General features: G+C 41.5%; 1 protein-coding gene across 4 annotated transcripts in view; it reads left to right on the top strand.

Moving 5' to 3' along the window:
• The first annotated feature begins 272 nt into the window (after positions 1 to 272).
• PPM1A (protein phosphatase, Mg2+/Mn2+ dependent 1A) overlaps positions 273 to 16,234 on the top strand; it is a 34,705-nt gene continuing 18,743 nt past the window's right edge. For 2 of the 4 annotated variants that reach the window (XM_051769923.1, XM_051769922.1), the window contains exons 1-2: positions 273 to 517; positions 14,587 to 15,438. In XM_051769923.1, coding sequence (XP_051625883.1) covers positions 14,605 to 15,438 — 834 coding nt within the window. In that variant the 5' untranslated portion in view covers positions 273 to 517; positions 14,587 to 14,604. The remainder of the gene's footprint in view (positions 518 to 14,586; positions 15,439 to 16,234) is intronic. The other 2 variants (XM_051769924.1, XM_051769925.1) reach the window with 1 other exon arrangement.

A 16,234-nucleotide genomic window follows, 5' to 3' on the forward strand; every position in this document is an offset into this window, starting at 1 on the left:
GAACGAGGAGGGAAAGGACGCGCTGGGGCGCGCGCGCGCGCGCGCTCCCGTCTCTCCTCATCCCCCCCCCCCCCCCCCACCTTCCCTCTTCCCTCCCCTGCGGCGCGCGCGCCTGCGCAGAGGGGCGGAGGCGGCGGCGGCAGCGGCGGCGCAGCGCGAGAGCGTCCGTGTGTCCGTCCGTGTGTCCGTCCGTCCGTCCGTCCGCGGCCGGCGCTCCGCGGGGGCGCTGCGCGGGTGGGCGCGGGGGCAGCTCGGGCCGGGGGGGGACGGGGGACCCGAGGACGGAGGGGGGGGGCCGGCGGCGGCGGCGGCGGTGGGGGCGAGATGAGCGCTGGGCTCCCCCTGGGCACAGAGCCGCCCTGTGAATGAGCTGAGGCGAGGCCGCCAGCCGGGTGCCCCCCTCCTCCTCCTCCTCCTCCTCCTTCTCCTCCTCCTCCTCCTTGTCCCCGTCCTTCACCGCCGGGAGCGGGAGCGCGGCCCTGCCCGCGGAGCCGGCGCAGACCCCGCGGCCGGGGCGGTGAGTGTTCGCTGCGCCGTGAGGGGGCGGCGGGGCCCGTAAACAACCGGGGGTGGCTGCGCGGGGGCGGGGGGGCGGCGTGAGGAGCCCGGCGCCATCCCCGGCGGCACAGCCGGGATGGAATCGGAATGGGAACGGGGATGGGGGGGCGATCCCGCTGGGATAACGCCGCTGCCGGGACCCCCCCGAGCAGCCCCTGCATTGCAGCGCCTACTGAGGGGCTGAGGGCGGGGGTGTCCCCGCAGCCCCCCCCGGGCACCGGGAGAGGAGGGCGAGCAGCGTGGGCTGGGCCTGGCTCAGGTAGAAAACCAGCAGCTTTCCCTTTCTCCCTGCCCCCCCTTCTTCCCTCGCCCGGAGTTCATTAAATAAAAGGCTATAAACAGCCTGCTCTCTCCCATCGCCACCCAAACGCTCGGGGCACGGCACTGGGGAAGGAGATTAAAAAAAAAAAAAAAAACCACCACGCATCTATTTATAAAGCACCCCACCCTGGCGAGGGTCGGAGCATCAAGCGCTCCCCGAATAGTGACACAGTGATGCAGCGGGGCGGCTTCCCCTCGCCAACGCCTTTCGGGCGTTTTAAAGTTCGGGAGAGATTTCGGTGCCTTTGAAAACAATGTCGTTGAGCAAAGGTTGCGCTGTGACGGTCTGTGATCTGTCACGGCCTGCGTGGTAAAAGTCCGTGGAACCGAGCGCTCCCCCCACCCCCCCGCATGAGAAAGTTGTGCTGGGTTAATTGGGCTTGCGTGTGAAATGCCAGAGGTTCTGAGCATACGTCTGAAGCTTTTTGTTACATTAGATTGTGTGCTAGTGGCTGTGATACAGCTTTAAGACCGGCTGGAGGTTAATAGTTTTTCACGGGAATTGATTTTGCAGGCGTCTGTTCGATACGTATTTGTATTTATTTAGTACGATTAAAATATTTCAGCGTTGCCCATGTGGATGGCAAAATTTTCGTTGTGGCAAAACTAATGTTTAAGTCTACAGTAATACTTGGGAAGAACTAGATTTTTTTTTAGAGCTGTACCTTCTGTCAAATGAGAAAGTGCTGTTCATTGAGGGCCTGTCTAGTAACCTTAAGGTTTAAGGTCCTGTATGTCATCCAAAGGAATTTTTTGGTTTGTTTTTTTTTTAAGCAGAAGGTGATTTTAGACCACCGAGAGCAGTAGCTAGAAGGAAGGTAGGTGATACATTTTCCTTAGACTGGGATGTTTAGCATCAGAGTAAACAGAATGAATTTATAAAGTAGGAGTTCTAAGTCTTGTGATTCTAGGAAATGACTTCCCAAATGTGAGCCCGTGTAGCACTTTGCTGAGCTGTTCCAGTGGTTAGGTGACTGAAGCAGGATTTGTGAAGCACCAGTGCAATTAAGGCTGGTTGGCTGCTGTTACTCAGGACCCTGTGTGAGTTGCCAAATGACCAAGAATTGTGCAATTTCTGCCCGCATTTCTTCTGTGATACCTTCCCTTCTGTTACTATTCATAGTTTTTTTTATGAATGACATCAGAGACACAGGATGGGGGAAGAAACATGGCTCAGGGAAGTTTTACACTTTACCTGTCCAATCACAGTATCAATCACAAGGAAGGTGTTGAAGGACAGCAGTTTTGGTAGGTGTTACCAGCATTTTTCCCTGGGGTAGGGACAGCTGCTCCTAAAGTTTTCTCTTCCAGGCATTTCTGGGTCTACCTTTTGTGTATCAGATGGGCTAAGAGTAAGAAGACTTGCTGATGCATCATGCCAGTTATTAATGTTTTTCTCATAGAGATCTCTGATAAAAGCCTCAGGTAAATGTGGGGAGAGCTGCTCTGTCCTCTCTAACTGTTTGGCACAGCCGTGTTTTTGTCGTATAAAGGCAAGGCCTAGCTCTGGTTTACAGGTTTATTCCTCTGGTTGGTGGTTGTCTGGCAAATCTCTCCCCTTGAGGTACAGTAGAAAACTATTCCTGTGTTCCAAGTATTTCCTAAACTGTCTATAGGTAAGCTTAAGTTACTTTTGTTGAAACAGAGGAGGAGAGATGGAAATGCCAAATGACTGGTGAAGTTTGCAGGTCTAAACAAGCACAACTCAGGGCAATTTGAATTAAAGCAGAATACTAAATTTTTTTTTTTCTATAAAATCGAGCTAGTTGCTTCTTATCTGGAGTGCAGCTTATGTGGTGGAGTTGAGTCATTCTTGCTGAGACAGCATTTTGAGTACTGTCGTTAAAATGCTTAGAAATTTAACTCTGTCACAGTATAATTTGCAAACTTATGTAACTGGTATGTTTTTGAATGCAGCTGTCAATAAGAGATCTTATTGCACTTTTCCTTTTTAGTGAAACTATGGAACGCAAAGCAGCTTCTTTCACAAGATGACCTAAATATAAGAGTCATTTAAGAACAGCATATTTCTTACAAAAATATTGACGTTGCTATTGACTTAATTTTTAAGTGTTCAGGTCTGTTCTGATGTAAAAAATACTTACATAATTGGCTAAGCAGAACTGCATTGCAATCAAGTGATGGAATGATGCAGGTTGTGTTATTAAATAAGCAAGTTTTGGAATGGAAAGTACTGTAAAATAATTGCATTCGTTTTGTCTCTGCAAACCAGAGGCGTTTTTAAGACTTGACTGGTAGCAGTGTTTGAAGTCAAGACAGTAGTGGCTCATCATAGGTAAACCTGAGCCAAACAGCATTTATTCTTGCTACTGCATGTGACCTTTCATGATTTTTGCTCCTCTTTTCTCATAAATCATACTTGACTTTTACTTTAAAAAAAAATCGACTTATTATCTTTTTCTGAATGATGCAACTTGTAGTCTCATTTGGTTTTTTGAAAATTAAGCTCCTTTTGGATACTACTTTGTTGCTGAATTCTCCCTGATCTCTGTAGTTTTAGTCACATGATCCAAGTTTCAGTTTAAAACACTAGGATAAGAAATAAACCTCTGTAAAATTTCACATGCTTAACTCTAGTGCTCTTCATTGAATGAATGGCAAAGTACCAAGTATGTGTGTACAATTTGTAATCCCTGAAAAAATGCCGGTGTTCCTAGGATATTTAGAAGGTCCAGGGAATGCAGGTAAATTTACATTTTATGGCATTTTAGATACATTCCATTAGCCAGAGGCTAAAAAATAACGTTTAAGGAGAATTCATGACGTGATGTGGGTCACAGTGGAGGTGACATTATCTACTTGTAGCTTCGTAATGTCGCTGTCTGTGAAGGAACAATTCAGCATTTATTAAGATTTAATATTGCCAGAGTAAATCATTTGACTCTTAAGACGAGGAAGAATGTTTAGACCAAGAAAATTGTAATCAGGGCAGGAGGAGAAAGCAAATGTGATACCTTGGGAGTGAGCAGGCTGATTTTTGTTCCTGAGTAGAGGTAGTAACCACTGAGCATTACCTGGTGTTAAACCACAAATTCAAGTTACAGATTTCTGTCAAGTCTCTATCGTATTTATTTGTCTATTTCTGTTTGTGTTTAAACACATACACTGGTAAAATTCACTGATGGATATTTCAGCTTGCTGCTGGAGTCTACAAAAGTGTGTTTACAAATATGTGAAACAGTCACTCAGATTTTTTTTAACAGCTCTTCTCAAAAAGTGTTTCGATGTGACTAAAACAGCAGAATAAAAACTTCCTTCATGGGCACATCCAGTGAAGTACACTTCTACTGTTTAGAGTGTAAACTTTGTATCAGGATATATGTATCTATATCAAAGGAGCATTTAAGAGTGATACAAAGGAAAAAGCCAAACTGGGTAACCATGTTTCAGTATTGAAATGTGGAGAAAAGCAGTTTACACGTAGGGGAAAAAGTACATTATCCTCTTTGTTGCTAAACAGATTAGTTCTCAGTTCAGGTAAGACTATTTTAGTGGGTAAAAAGCTCTCTAAAGTCTTCGAAGATAATAGTTTACAAACCCAACAAACTCAAATGTAACATGGCTTGTGTTTTGATAGCTGCAGTTTAAATCAAAGCATTTCAGTGTGCTTGTGCTGATACTCCACATGCAACTGAATTATGTGGGACTACTCAGATGTCTGATGTTGCTCTCATGCTTAAATGCCTTGCTGGACTGTGACCTAGAGGATGAAATGTGTTCTCATGTTTGGGCCTCAGCTGTAACTTGAAGGGTTTTCTGTCTCTGTGTGTGCAGTTCATTTTAACTGCCAGCTGTACTTGTGCTCTGCAATTTCAATGGTGGCCTGTATTCCTGACCATGTATCAGAGCAATTTGTCCATAATGTTCTGTGGTATTTTTTACTTAGAAATTTTTTACTCTAAAATGGCAATGGCCACGAGAAATGTAAACTGTGCCCACGCCCTTTGTGTTTGGAGATGAGCTCAAGGAATTCTCAGCTGTTAAGTAAAACCCAGTCTTTGAAAGGGGTGCAGGATGTGGAAAACTGTGGGCAGGTAAGCACTTAGCATTAAATTGTAGGAAAATTTAGTGAAGAAAGAATCAGTTTCTGTCAGTCAGTAATTTTCTGGTTTCCCCAGTCAATTCTAGTGAGTATTTGGACAGACCCTTCTTAAGAATATTGTACTGCTTCTCTCTGAAGCTGCAGAGTGAGACCTGTGAGCTTGGGCAGTCTGGAAATTAGCATTGCTTATATTTTGAAGAACAAGTGAATTGACAATGACCTCATTCAGTGATCAGAGTGTTAAGAGCTGTGATGAACTGAGCAGAGCACCTTTACTGCCTTGTTCATCAGGGGCAAATCATCTCTGCACTGACAGAAGTGAACTTGGTAATCACTGTTCCCCTCAGAGGAAAACCTGTCCTAAAAGGTTCTGTCTGCATAAAAGGCTAAAACAATAGGGGTTTTTTGTTTTATCTTGGTATGTCATTTTTATATTTTTATGCAGTCTTGGGGAGAAAATCTACTTTATTGCAGCAGTCATCCTCTAACTTTGTTCTTTAATGAACAAAGGAATGCTGGGGACGTGAGGGCAAAAGAGCTTTATAAATCAAAGCTCTGTATATGTACAAATGAACAAATTCCAGCTTTTCCTAAGCTTTGAGGATTTGACTTCCAGGTCTTAATGTGCTCCTGGCATAGTTTTGATGTCATTTCCTTGCAAGCAGAGCCAGGTTACAGCTGTACACTTTGCAACATTTCCTATTTTATTGCCATTTTATTCCCTTGTGTAGTCATCAGGTTTTAAGTCTCTCCTGTAGCTGCTTTTCCTGTAGCCTCACCAGAACGGTGTTAATATTGCTGAGATCAGAACCCCACTAATATTTTCGTGTAAAGTGAAAGCACTGGGAAATTGATTGTGTATTATTTCATAATATTGAGTGCTTGACTAAACAGGAAATTTTGGGGCCTTCACACAAACATCATCTTCCAATCATTGGGCACATACTTACTGGTGGTATTTTCTCTAAATAGTTTATTTTATTCCCAGGCACTATGTGTATAAACTTTGGTTTTTTTCACTTGGGTCTCATTCTTCCATATTGATAAATAAATGGCTCATCAGACAAATCACAAACAGGTGGTTGAAGTTAGGAAGATCTGAAGTTTGAAAGCTTTAAATAATTATTTTTTAAAGGGAACAGTGACCTTGGTGAGAAACTGGAGGCACAGGGAGGAAAAATTAAAGAGCAGGTTGTGGGATGAGTCCATGTGTTCAGTTTTCTTGAAGTATATGGGACTGTATTAACTTAATTTTCAAAACATTTGTGGTGAGGTTATCAGTGAATCAGTATGGCAGGAGGATGGAGGGGGTTTATAAGAATCTGTACACATTACTACAGACAACAATACCGGCTGTAAAAAACGTGGCAGTTTCCTGAACTGAAAGTGACTGTGAGTAATTTTTGTTTCCATATTTCAGGAATAGCTCAGTTAATGCAATTGCTGTGTTGTTGTTTTTTAAATTGTAGTTATTCAAGCCTCCCTTTGTTTTTTGCGTCTCAGCGAATAATCCCATTGGGACCTTTTTCCATGGAGCATCCTTTTCCTGGTTATTTTAACACTTCAGCTAAAACACAAATTGGCAGCAGCTTGACTTCAGTCACATTGGAACCTCCTGAGCAGTTCTGGCTATTCCAATAAGCCATCCTGGTCTTGAGGCTTTTCAACAAATATCTTCACTTTCCTCTTTTGGGATAGTGGCAGGACAGGCTCTGACTCCAATTCTGTCTTGATTTTTCTAAATAGGTTTAGCTGAACTTGATAAAAAAAGGAAATGCTTTTTGGTTGGTTGGGTTTGTTTTTTTCTTTCTGACACAGAAATAGTAGTGGAATGATGTGATTCTTCCACTAAATAAAGCATTCCTCTATGAATCTTAAACTTTTTTTTTTTTAAATGGCAGGAATTTTGTGATTGGTAGTACAGTGAACAAAGATGCTGAGACTGTAAATGAGAGATCAAAAAAAGAAATTTAAAGAATAGGAGTGTTTTAGCTATTGTTTGAAGCTTTTGGTATGGTCAGGTCTGTTAAATTCTTGGACTTTAGGTGGCTTGTACTCAAGTAAGAATTTTCAATTAGGCCTACAGTGTCCAGGAGTGGGGTAATGATCTGTCATGATGAGAGATGACAGTGGCAGAGCACTCGTGGTATTACAAATACTGGAAAAAATTGTAAATCAGCTTTCATGACTTACTGTAGCTCCATTCTTCTGGGTTGCCTTTTTCTGTTTCCTTTTCACCCGTGTTTTCTTTGTGGTGAAACTGTTGCTGTGCGTGGTTCTGTTGGAATGCCTGCGTAGCCCTGACATGAGCAGTTTGGTTGGAACCCTTAAAATTTATTTCTTTGCCTTACTCTTTCAAAAAATTTGGATCTTACTGCATCTCATTGATATATAAAATGAAGCAAGGCCTTTCTTTCTCCTGACTTCTGTCTACAGAGACTGCAGCTTCCTTGGATCTTCCAGTTCTTTTTTGCAGTTGCTTCAATGGGGCTTTGAATTTTGGCTGGAGTCTACAGGAGTGTCTGTCCTATTAACAAAGTGGCTGTCTAGGCTTACTGTCTAAAATGGGTGTCTTTTGTTTATCTTCCTACACTTTTAAGTAAGAAATCTTGGGAAAATGAAGTATAACCAGAAAGGTGCTGAACTAACCACCAGCATGGGCATGTTTTTTGCTTATTAATGCTTTCAAGCAAGGACCTTGGTGTTTTCATTCTCATACTGTTCAGACAGCAGCATATGAATTTATGCAGAGTTACCTCATTGATTTTCATAGTACTTGTTCGTGCTATTTTGGTTGTCTACATAGTTTTTCATGGTGATTGGGCTGCTCATACTCTGGTACTGCTGCTTAGAGTGTTTTTTTTCTTTATGCTTTCCCACTTGTAATTTATAGTATGAATATTTAGAAAGAAGGAAAAATACTCCCTTAATCGTGTTCTGAGGGTGCCAGTCATGTTAGGATCCTGATGAGTGACTGCTGCTTGTGGATGCAGGTTGTAACTCCTCTCAGAATCAATGTAGTGATTTTCTGTTTTCATTCCCAGCAGTGGTCTCAGTGATTCTGGAAAGAAATTATTTTCTTCAGTAACTGACCATATTGCAAAATTAACTCCATAAAGAAATCTTGAAAATACATCACTGTCTTCCAAATTTCTACAGGAACAATTTGTTATAGGCGAATTATCTTTTTCAATGTCCAGGGCTTCCTTTTTCAGAAATCAGATTACGCATCTCTCCACTGGAGAGAGTTTGAACCTCAGCCAAAACACATTCATATTGAGAAGCTTCTGGTTTAACCTTGGAACAGGTTTAGTTGTATACAGGAAGGGTAGGTAGGAGCAGAAAATGATGTTTTAAGAAGAAGCTGAAACATGTTGTTGGAGGGAGGGTGTTAACTCAGGAATGGTTACCTTCTGTGTTCCAGAAGGCTTTAATAATCCTCTCCTAAATCCTACCTGCCCTGCCATACACACCACGTGGGCTAAAATATTTTGCTGCTTAGTACAGGGAGGCATTTGGAAAGGCTGTCAGCTCCTAGGAAGGAGAAGGGATTTTGAGCAGAAGAGAAGTTATGTTTAAAAAAAAAAAAAAAAGAACTTGCAAAACAACCCAGCTTGGTGAAATGGCAGTGCCTTGGACCAGCTATTAAATGGTCAGAGCTCGGAGGTGTTTGTAGCAGAGGTGCAGGGATTTAGTGTTTTCTGCTGTGCTGGGAAGTTGTAATTGCAGTCACTGTTGCATTTTAATTACCAGGAGAGAGGGAGGGTAAGTTGAGAAAGTTTGGAGCAGTTCATACTTTCCCTCATACATGCAAAGTCATTAACTTGCTTACTCTGGGTTGGTTTTTTTTTTCCTGCCCTGTCTTTCACTTGCATCCATGTGTAGATGTTCTTGCGTGTCCAAAGGCCTGTCTCTGAGAGTTTTGATATTTCTCTTTACTTTCTTTAAACTAATGTTTCCAGCTGTCTGCCTTTTCCTGTTCCCTTTGTCTGCCACATGCCACAGCTCCTACATCTCTCCTAAACCAAGAAATTGTTGATGTTATTAGAAGCATGGGTAGTTTCTTATGTTCTTCCCTTTGCAGTTGTCTTACTGCAGTGTAACACAGGCTACAGTTGAATCCCTAAGAAGCAAATGTTCTGGTGAGGAAATTCTGTGTTAGTCCATGTTTACTCAAATAGCCCTGCTTCTGTATTTAATTTTTTTTTTACATCTTTTTCACAGAAAATTCACGTCTCCTAGTTGACCATTTATTCCTGTATTTGAAAGTACACATTCAGAAACATCAGCTGTAATTTTTTAGTATTTTACTGATGTTTTGAGCTGTAAGTGCCAGAACTCAGTCATATAGCCTCCAATAGTTTTTAAATAGTTTCATTGGCAAGAAGCTTTTTCATGACTTCATTCAGCCCATGACTGTGGTGTAATTATGTCTCCTCATCTGCGTGTTCTGCTTTATTTTAGTCATTCTTCCGATCCCTGGGATGATCTCTGACATGTTGTTTGTTAAAATTAATTGATTTGGGGCATCCAGTACATTCTGTCAGTTTTTCATTCAACAGGCTCTAACTCCTGAAAATGTTTCCACGTTTGCACAATTCCATGCTGTCTGGCTACTGCATCCAGCCTGCTTTAGGCAGAGGGGAAAATTCTGTGGATCAGGCTGGAGTTGAAGTTGAACAAATGCCCTTTTTCTATTCAGTAGCAGTCTGTATAATTTGGTGACTTGCTCTGTGTCCTGCAGTTCAAGTAAAGGTTGTAATCTTTCTTTATGGTGCTCATTACAACACACGGGTTGTAATGTCACTGAGAGAATTGTTCCAGGAAATTGGAGTATGGGGGTATTTCTCAGCTTAGTTAGAACAAGTGCCTGTGACTTCAGTGTGGTTCATATAAGCAGCTTATCCTAGTGGAGGGAATACAAGTTGCACATTGTTTTAAGAGGATTATTAATTTACATATTGTTGAAGTACAAGTTTCAGATGGGGGTGGTTAGTTTTCTTGGACGAAACGATCAAATCCTTGTCCAAATTCCTTGGAAAAATAAATTGTATTTTTATAGAGGTATGTGGAGTTACATTAACTGTCCTTTGTGAACAATGTAGGACTTACCTTCACTTGAACCTTCAAGCAAATCAATAAGCAAATACCAAAACAGTAAAATTTATTTTCCAGTGTATCAGAATGGGCATTATGGTTGTGCTGCCTGGATAGCACAATTTGAGGAACAAATGAAGGGGCAAAGAGATTTCATGCATTCCAGTGATGTATCTGTGGTTGTCCCTGGTTGTCCATGGTCTGGTATACTAATTACTCTCCTTTTCTTTGCCACTCTGTTCTCCAGTTGTGTCTATTTTCAAGGAGTTTTAGCTACTGACTCTTTGGCATGCTCCATTCATTATTTCAATTTTGTTTCTAATGCTGCAGTCCTTTGAATTTTGGCACTCTTGTGCTTTATCCAAGGTCTTGTTACTTGTGTTGATTTTTATAGACCCTGTACAGTATTCTTGCTTTTCCTGCAGTCTGCAAACTGCAGCTTGAGTTCTCCGTGCACTTGTTGTAGATGCTGTCCTTCAGTTTGACCTCCACAAAATCAGGGTTTCAGAACTCAGGGTTTAAATGCACTCACAGATGCATCTCCTGCATATTTGTTTCTGTTCACAGGGGTCTGTTTTCACTTCTAACTTTGCTCAGAAGCCTCTCTGTTCTTCAGAGCCAAAATCCAGAAACTTTGACTGCAGAAAGCTCTTCTTTTTTTAGGACATAAAACTAATGCAAGTCCCTGATATGAAGATGGTAAACAAAAAAATCATGTTAGATTAAAATTGAAGTTTGCTTGGCTAATTGTTGTGGCATTTGCTGTGCTAGATGTGTTAGTTGCCATTTCTGAAGAAAATGTTGCACCTCTGATCTTTTTATGAGGCACCACCCTTATAGTACTGTTCAGAATGGTCCTTCTCTAAGAAAATAAAAGTGGATGGTGTATCTTTGCCACTAAACTTTATGATTAAAGTGCATTTTCTCTTGCTTTGCCGTTAATAGGAGCAGGAAGAATGTCTTCTCCTTTAGCACATGCGATTTATTCAAGCATCCCAGAAGTTGAGGCTTCCAGAGTAGAGGACTGGTTCTATCTCCTGCTGCGAGACCAGTTTTCTAACATGATTGTAGAAATGTGTGGCTGGGTTAAGAAGGGAAAGGGTAGTAAAATTATTTGGAGAATGAAGGTCATAAAATGAGGACTCCTCTTAAGAAAGATGACTAAAGAAATAAAAGGAGTGGCTAAGTTAGGCCATGTTCAGGATCTGTTCCTTTATTGCACATGGTGCATGCAGTGTGTTCTGGGTCTGACGTCTCTCTAGTGTTTTTACATAACAAAGTCATGCTGTAACTTGGGCACTTGCACTGCTATAGGTTAATCAGATTTGCATACAGAGTTAAATGCTTAACCAAAGGTGTCATTCCAACTTAATCACTGTAGTGCACAAAGCACCTCATCAAAGAATGAAAAACTGTACTGGTAATTTAGGTAGACACTGGTGTGTGAAAGATATTTCCATAGATAAGGACTCAAAAACAAGTCTAAAAAGTATTTTTAGTAGGAAGGAGGCATGGCTTTCTTACATCAGTCTTTGTGTGTGTGTCTGTCCCTTCTTTTAAAACTAAGATTATTTTTTTTCCTAACCAAGACACTCTAAATTCTTCAGGTTTTAACCACACTTAAGGGTGTGGGGAGAGAAGTAGCAGGTGGCTTCCAACTCCTAAGAATTCAGAGATTGGTCGTATTTGACTCAATTTTTTCTGAATGAGAATTGAAATTCTAGGAAAAACCTAAAAGCCTGGCATGTTCATTCTATCCACAAGTAAATGATGCTTTCTCTTTGGATACAGTGAGGATTTTGAAAACTTGGCCTCCTTTCCTGCAGGTTTAGAACTGAAGTTCTGGTGGAAGTATGATTGGCTGGAGTGTTGCAGGGCTGACAAGTGCACTCTGTTGTTGCAGTTTCTGCAGGTGATGACTTCATGCCATGGGCTGGGGATAATTTCCAAAGGGGTTGTTGCATGACCACATTGTGGTTTTACTTCTGCCTGCTTGTATTTGCATCCATGGTGGGAACTCACACCCTTGAAGGATCCTGGGTCAACATCTCACCTGCAAGGCTTAATTTAGAAGAGCCTCAGCTTTCAGGTTACCTTCTGGGGAGGGATGAGGCAACGTGGTTTTTAAATGGAGAGTGGATTTGTTAACTTTGGAAGTGTTCTGCCAGTTCTGTAGGAGTTGTTAAAACTTCATGTGGCCTGTCTGTGTGTATTTTTATTGGGGTTTACGTGATAAACTACTAAATAGGACAGACTGCTTACAAAGCACAACTCTGGATCTTGTGTACTTAGTAAGGTGAGAGATCAGAAGGAACACTGCCAGTTTTTACGTCCAAATTTTGACAGTGCTTGTGGTCAGTTTAACTGTATCCTGTTCTTAATCTTTTCTGTTTTGTTTCAAACACACCAATAATGTCAAATACTTCACGAAAATGTGGTATTTGCCAGGGCAGTTTCTGCTTTTTGAGCTCTAAAGATGAAATAATTGAATATCTTCATTCTGTTTTATGATCTCTTTGACAGTAAAAAAGTGTGAGGTGTTAAACTCTGCTGCTGTCGTGGAACGAATAAAAAGTAGTATTCTGCAAAATAATTCCCCATGTGATGTGTAGCAGCATTCTGTAATTATTTTGATCACTCTGACTTCAGTAGAGTTGCATGTGAAGATAAAAAAGTCTAAGTCATATTTTTTTCCTAGCAACTGCAGTAATGTGAACCTCTCCTGCATGTGCTGGGACACAAGACACGCTCAGTACACACTCTGTTTTGTTGGTTAGTTACAGTTTGCTTGGGCATCAATATCTCGTGTTTGCTTGAGAAGAGACAGAACTTGAGAGCAGGGTTTGGGGTGAGAGGAAGCAGAGGTGTATTGCTGCTGCTGCCATCTCCATACCGCTGAAGTATGTGTTTTGTTTTTGTTAACAAAGCATGTGAGCCAGAGAGTGTATAACCAGTCCCTGTGCCTCACATTTGAATCACTGTTGTGGTGAGATCAAATATAAACATTTCTTGACTGTTTGTTCTAACACAGATGTTTTAGAAAGGTTGATAGTGGCTGGAAAAAAGCTATGTGGAAAGCTTTGTTGGATGTATGGTATCACTTATAGCTGGTGCTGTATTGCATTAGAAAGTGATGTTATCAAAAAGTGATGTGGTCACTTAGAAAACTGGTCAAATATATTCCACATGCAAGTTAAACATTTCTAAAGCCCCTGGTGTACTGATTTTTCTGCTAGTGCAGCTGCTTAGTTGGGCCTCAGGTAAAATGTGCTTCAGAATCTCTTCTCACAGTTAATTTTTGCCCACTGTCTTCAAGTAGAAAAGCTCATAATCCTGTCCATTACCTTGCATTGTATAACAGTGATTTGCAGAGTCTTTGATGCTTCCCAGGGCACAATTTGCAAGTATGTAAAATGTGTGACCTATTTTGTATGGTTTTTTAATAATGAATGCACAAATAACCCGATGTGGATTAGAAGGGTGGGTTGGATGGTTAGGGTGTGAAAGCCATGAAGATAAACCAGTCAGTTGACGCTGCCTGCAAATATAACTCTTATTCTCTTAAGCACAAATATTTGCTGCATCACATCCCAATGAGGAGGTGGAGGAGGAGAGGGTGTGCAGTGTATTGGTCTGGCTTGAATCTTGATTCACACATGAATTTACAATACATGCGATTTTATTTCCAAACAGATTTCCTCAGACTTGTTAGGGGCAGTTGTCTTTCAGTGAAGCATGAATACATTAAGGTTTTAAGTAAATCTGCAGCACAGACATCTGAGAAGCTTGCTGTGTAATTTAACTGAAAATCTAAGGATGAGCTTTCACAAGATGGCTGAGCCAAACTAATGGCTTGCTGCTGCCTAAAGGGACAGCTGCTCTGTTCCTTCCCAGCCCTGCTCCTAGATTATCCAGTGTTGCTTTTTCCTTTACACAGACTCTGGCATCATCTTGGTTACTGAGATCATTTATCTGTTTTGAAAAAAACCAACCAAACAAACAAACCAAACCCCCCTGAATCTGCCCCCCTAAAAGAAAAGCTAATCAGTTTGCTTTCACTTCCCCATCACTATGAGGAAAGCAGAGTTCGAGCAGGAATTTGTGGCCAGCAGGTAGGGATCTAGGGAATGCCACTGTTCTGGAAACATTGAACTCTTTCATGGCTCAGTAATCGCAGGGAACAGCTATTCAGATGTGTGCCAGTGAACAAGTCCTCTTTGAAACTGATTTCATACATACTTATATTAGAGGCTTTTGTCAGAACCATGAATGATAGTGGAATATAAATTTTTCAAGTAAAACAGCTGAAAATACAAAAATAGGAAAAGTGCATTTCAGCTAGTAGTAGTGCCTTTGTTTAAATTAGATGAAAGCAATGCAGATTTGACTCGAGACACAGAAAAATCTTAGCTTTGTAGCTCTGGTGTTTTGTCATCTTAACATTATTTGTGCCATTATTTAACAGCTTCCAGTAGGATTTTCAAACAAGGAAATATCTTAATAATCCTTTTCTTTTTTTTTTTTTTTTTTTTTCCCCTTCCTTGCAGAACTGAAGGAAGGTCATCATGGGAGCATTTTTAGACAAGCCAAAGATGGAGAAGCATAATGCCCAGGGGCAAGGGAACGGGCTCCGTTACGGCCTGAGCAGCATGCAGGGCTGGCGCGTGGAGATGGAGGACGCACACACGGCCGTGATCGGTTTGCCAAACGGACTTGATGGATGGTCGTTTTTTGCTGTGTATGATGGGCACGCTGGATCACAGGTTGCCAAGTACTGCTGTGAGCATTTATTAGATCACATCACGAGCAACCAGGATTTTAAAGGGCCAGATGGGCCACCATCTGTGGAAAGTGTAAAGAGCGGCATCAGAACAGGTTTTCTGCAAATTGATGAACACATGAGAGTCATCTCGGAGAAGAAACATGGCGCAGACAGAAGTGGGTCAACAGCTGTGGGTGTCATGATTTCCCCCCAACACACATACTTCATCAACTGTGGAGACTCGAGAGGGTTGCTTTGTCGAAACAGGAAGGTTCACTTCTTCACACAGGATCACAAACCGAGCAATCCGCTGGAGAAGGAGCGCATACAGAATGCAGGTGGCTCCGTAATGATTCAGCGTGTGAACGGCTCCCTTGCTGTTTCAAGGGCACTTGGGGACTTTGATTACAAATGTGTCCATGGGAAAGGTCCTACAGAACAGCTGGTCTCACCTGAGCCTGAAGTCTATGAAATCGAGAGATCAGAAGAAGACGATCAGTTCATCATCCTGGCGTGCGATGGTATCTGGGATGTTATGGGAAATGAAGAGCTGTGTGACTTTGTAAGATCCAGACTTGAAGTCACTGATGACCTTGAGAAAGTTTGCAATGAGATAGTTGACACCTGCTTGTACAAGGTAGCCAGACTTGAGAGAAGCTGAGTTTACTGTGATTTGACTGTTAGAAGTTTATGAACAAGTTAAGAATAAGTTTTGATTCCAGTCTATAAGTGTCCAATGGTTTATGTTAACACGACTTTGACAGTAATGACCGTGTCTCCCACAGAAATTGTGATAGAGGGGGAATGAACACACAACAGAAACAATATGTCTTTCTGGTGGTTTTGGTTAATTAGAGTTTATAATCATGTACAGATACATTGTGATTGATGGAAAACTAGGAGCTGATGGGTATTTATGGGCAAGACAGTAACTGCCCTTTTCTGTTTTATAACATACTTTACAAAACCGTAGCTCTTAAGTCTTAATCGGGCTAGAGATCATTTTTTCCACTCCTAATCTTCCCCTCCTTTCTTGGACATATAGTAGTAATATTACTGATATAATTACACCAAGATAAATGCAGAATGAATGAACCTTGACTTCATATTTTGCAGTTTAAAATTCCTGCTTAACTATGAAGGCCTGTCTTCCTATGTTAGTGTTTATTTTGGTTTAATTACTGTATTTCTTATTCAGTGTTGTGTGATACAGCTCTGAAAGCAGCTCAAGTAGAAGCTGGGACCTTTTGGTTTAACAAATCTGTGTAATTTTGTCAGCAATAACTTTTACTTTGTATTTATAAGTTGCAGGGTGATGCAGTTACAGAAGAGGTTCCAAGCACTGAGTTTCATAGCTTGATACTTAATTTCCAAAGGAGCTAGAAGTCATAATGTAAAAAACCAACATTTTTGATTCTAAAGAGACAAGACAG

The sequence above is a fragment of the Manacus candei genome, unplaced genomic scaffold (genome assembly GCF_025592945.1).
Source record: "Manacus candei isolate 608988 ecotype Guabito, Panama unplaced genomic scaffold, ASM2559294v1 h1tg000113l, whole genome shotgun sequence".
Lineage (NCBI taxonomy): Eukaryota > Metazoa > Chordata > Aves > Passeriformes > Pipridae > Manacus > Manacus candei.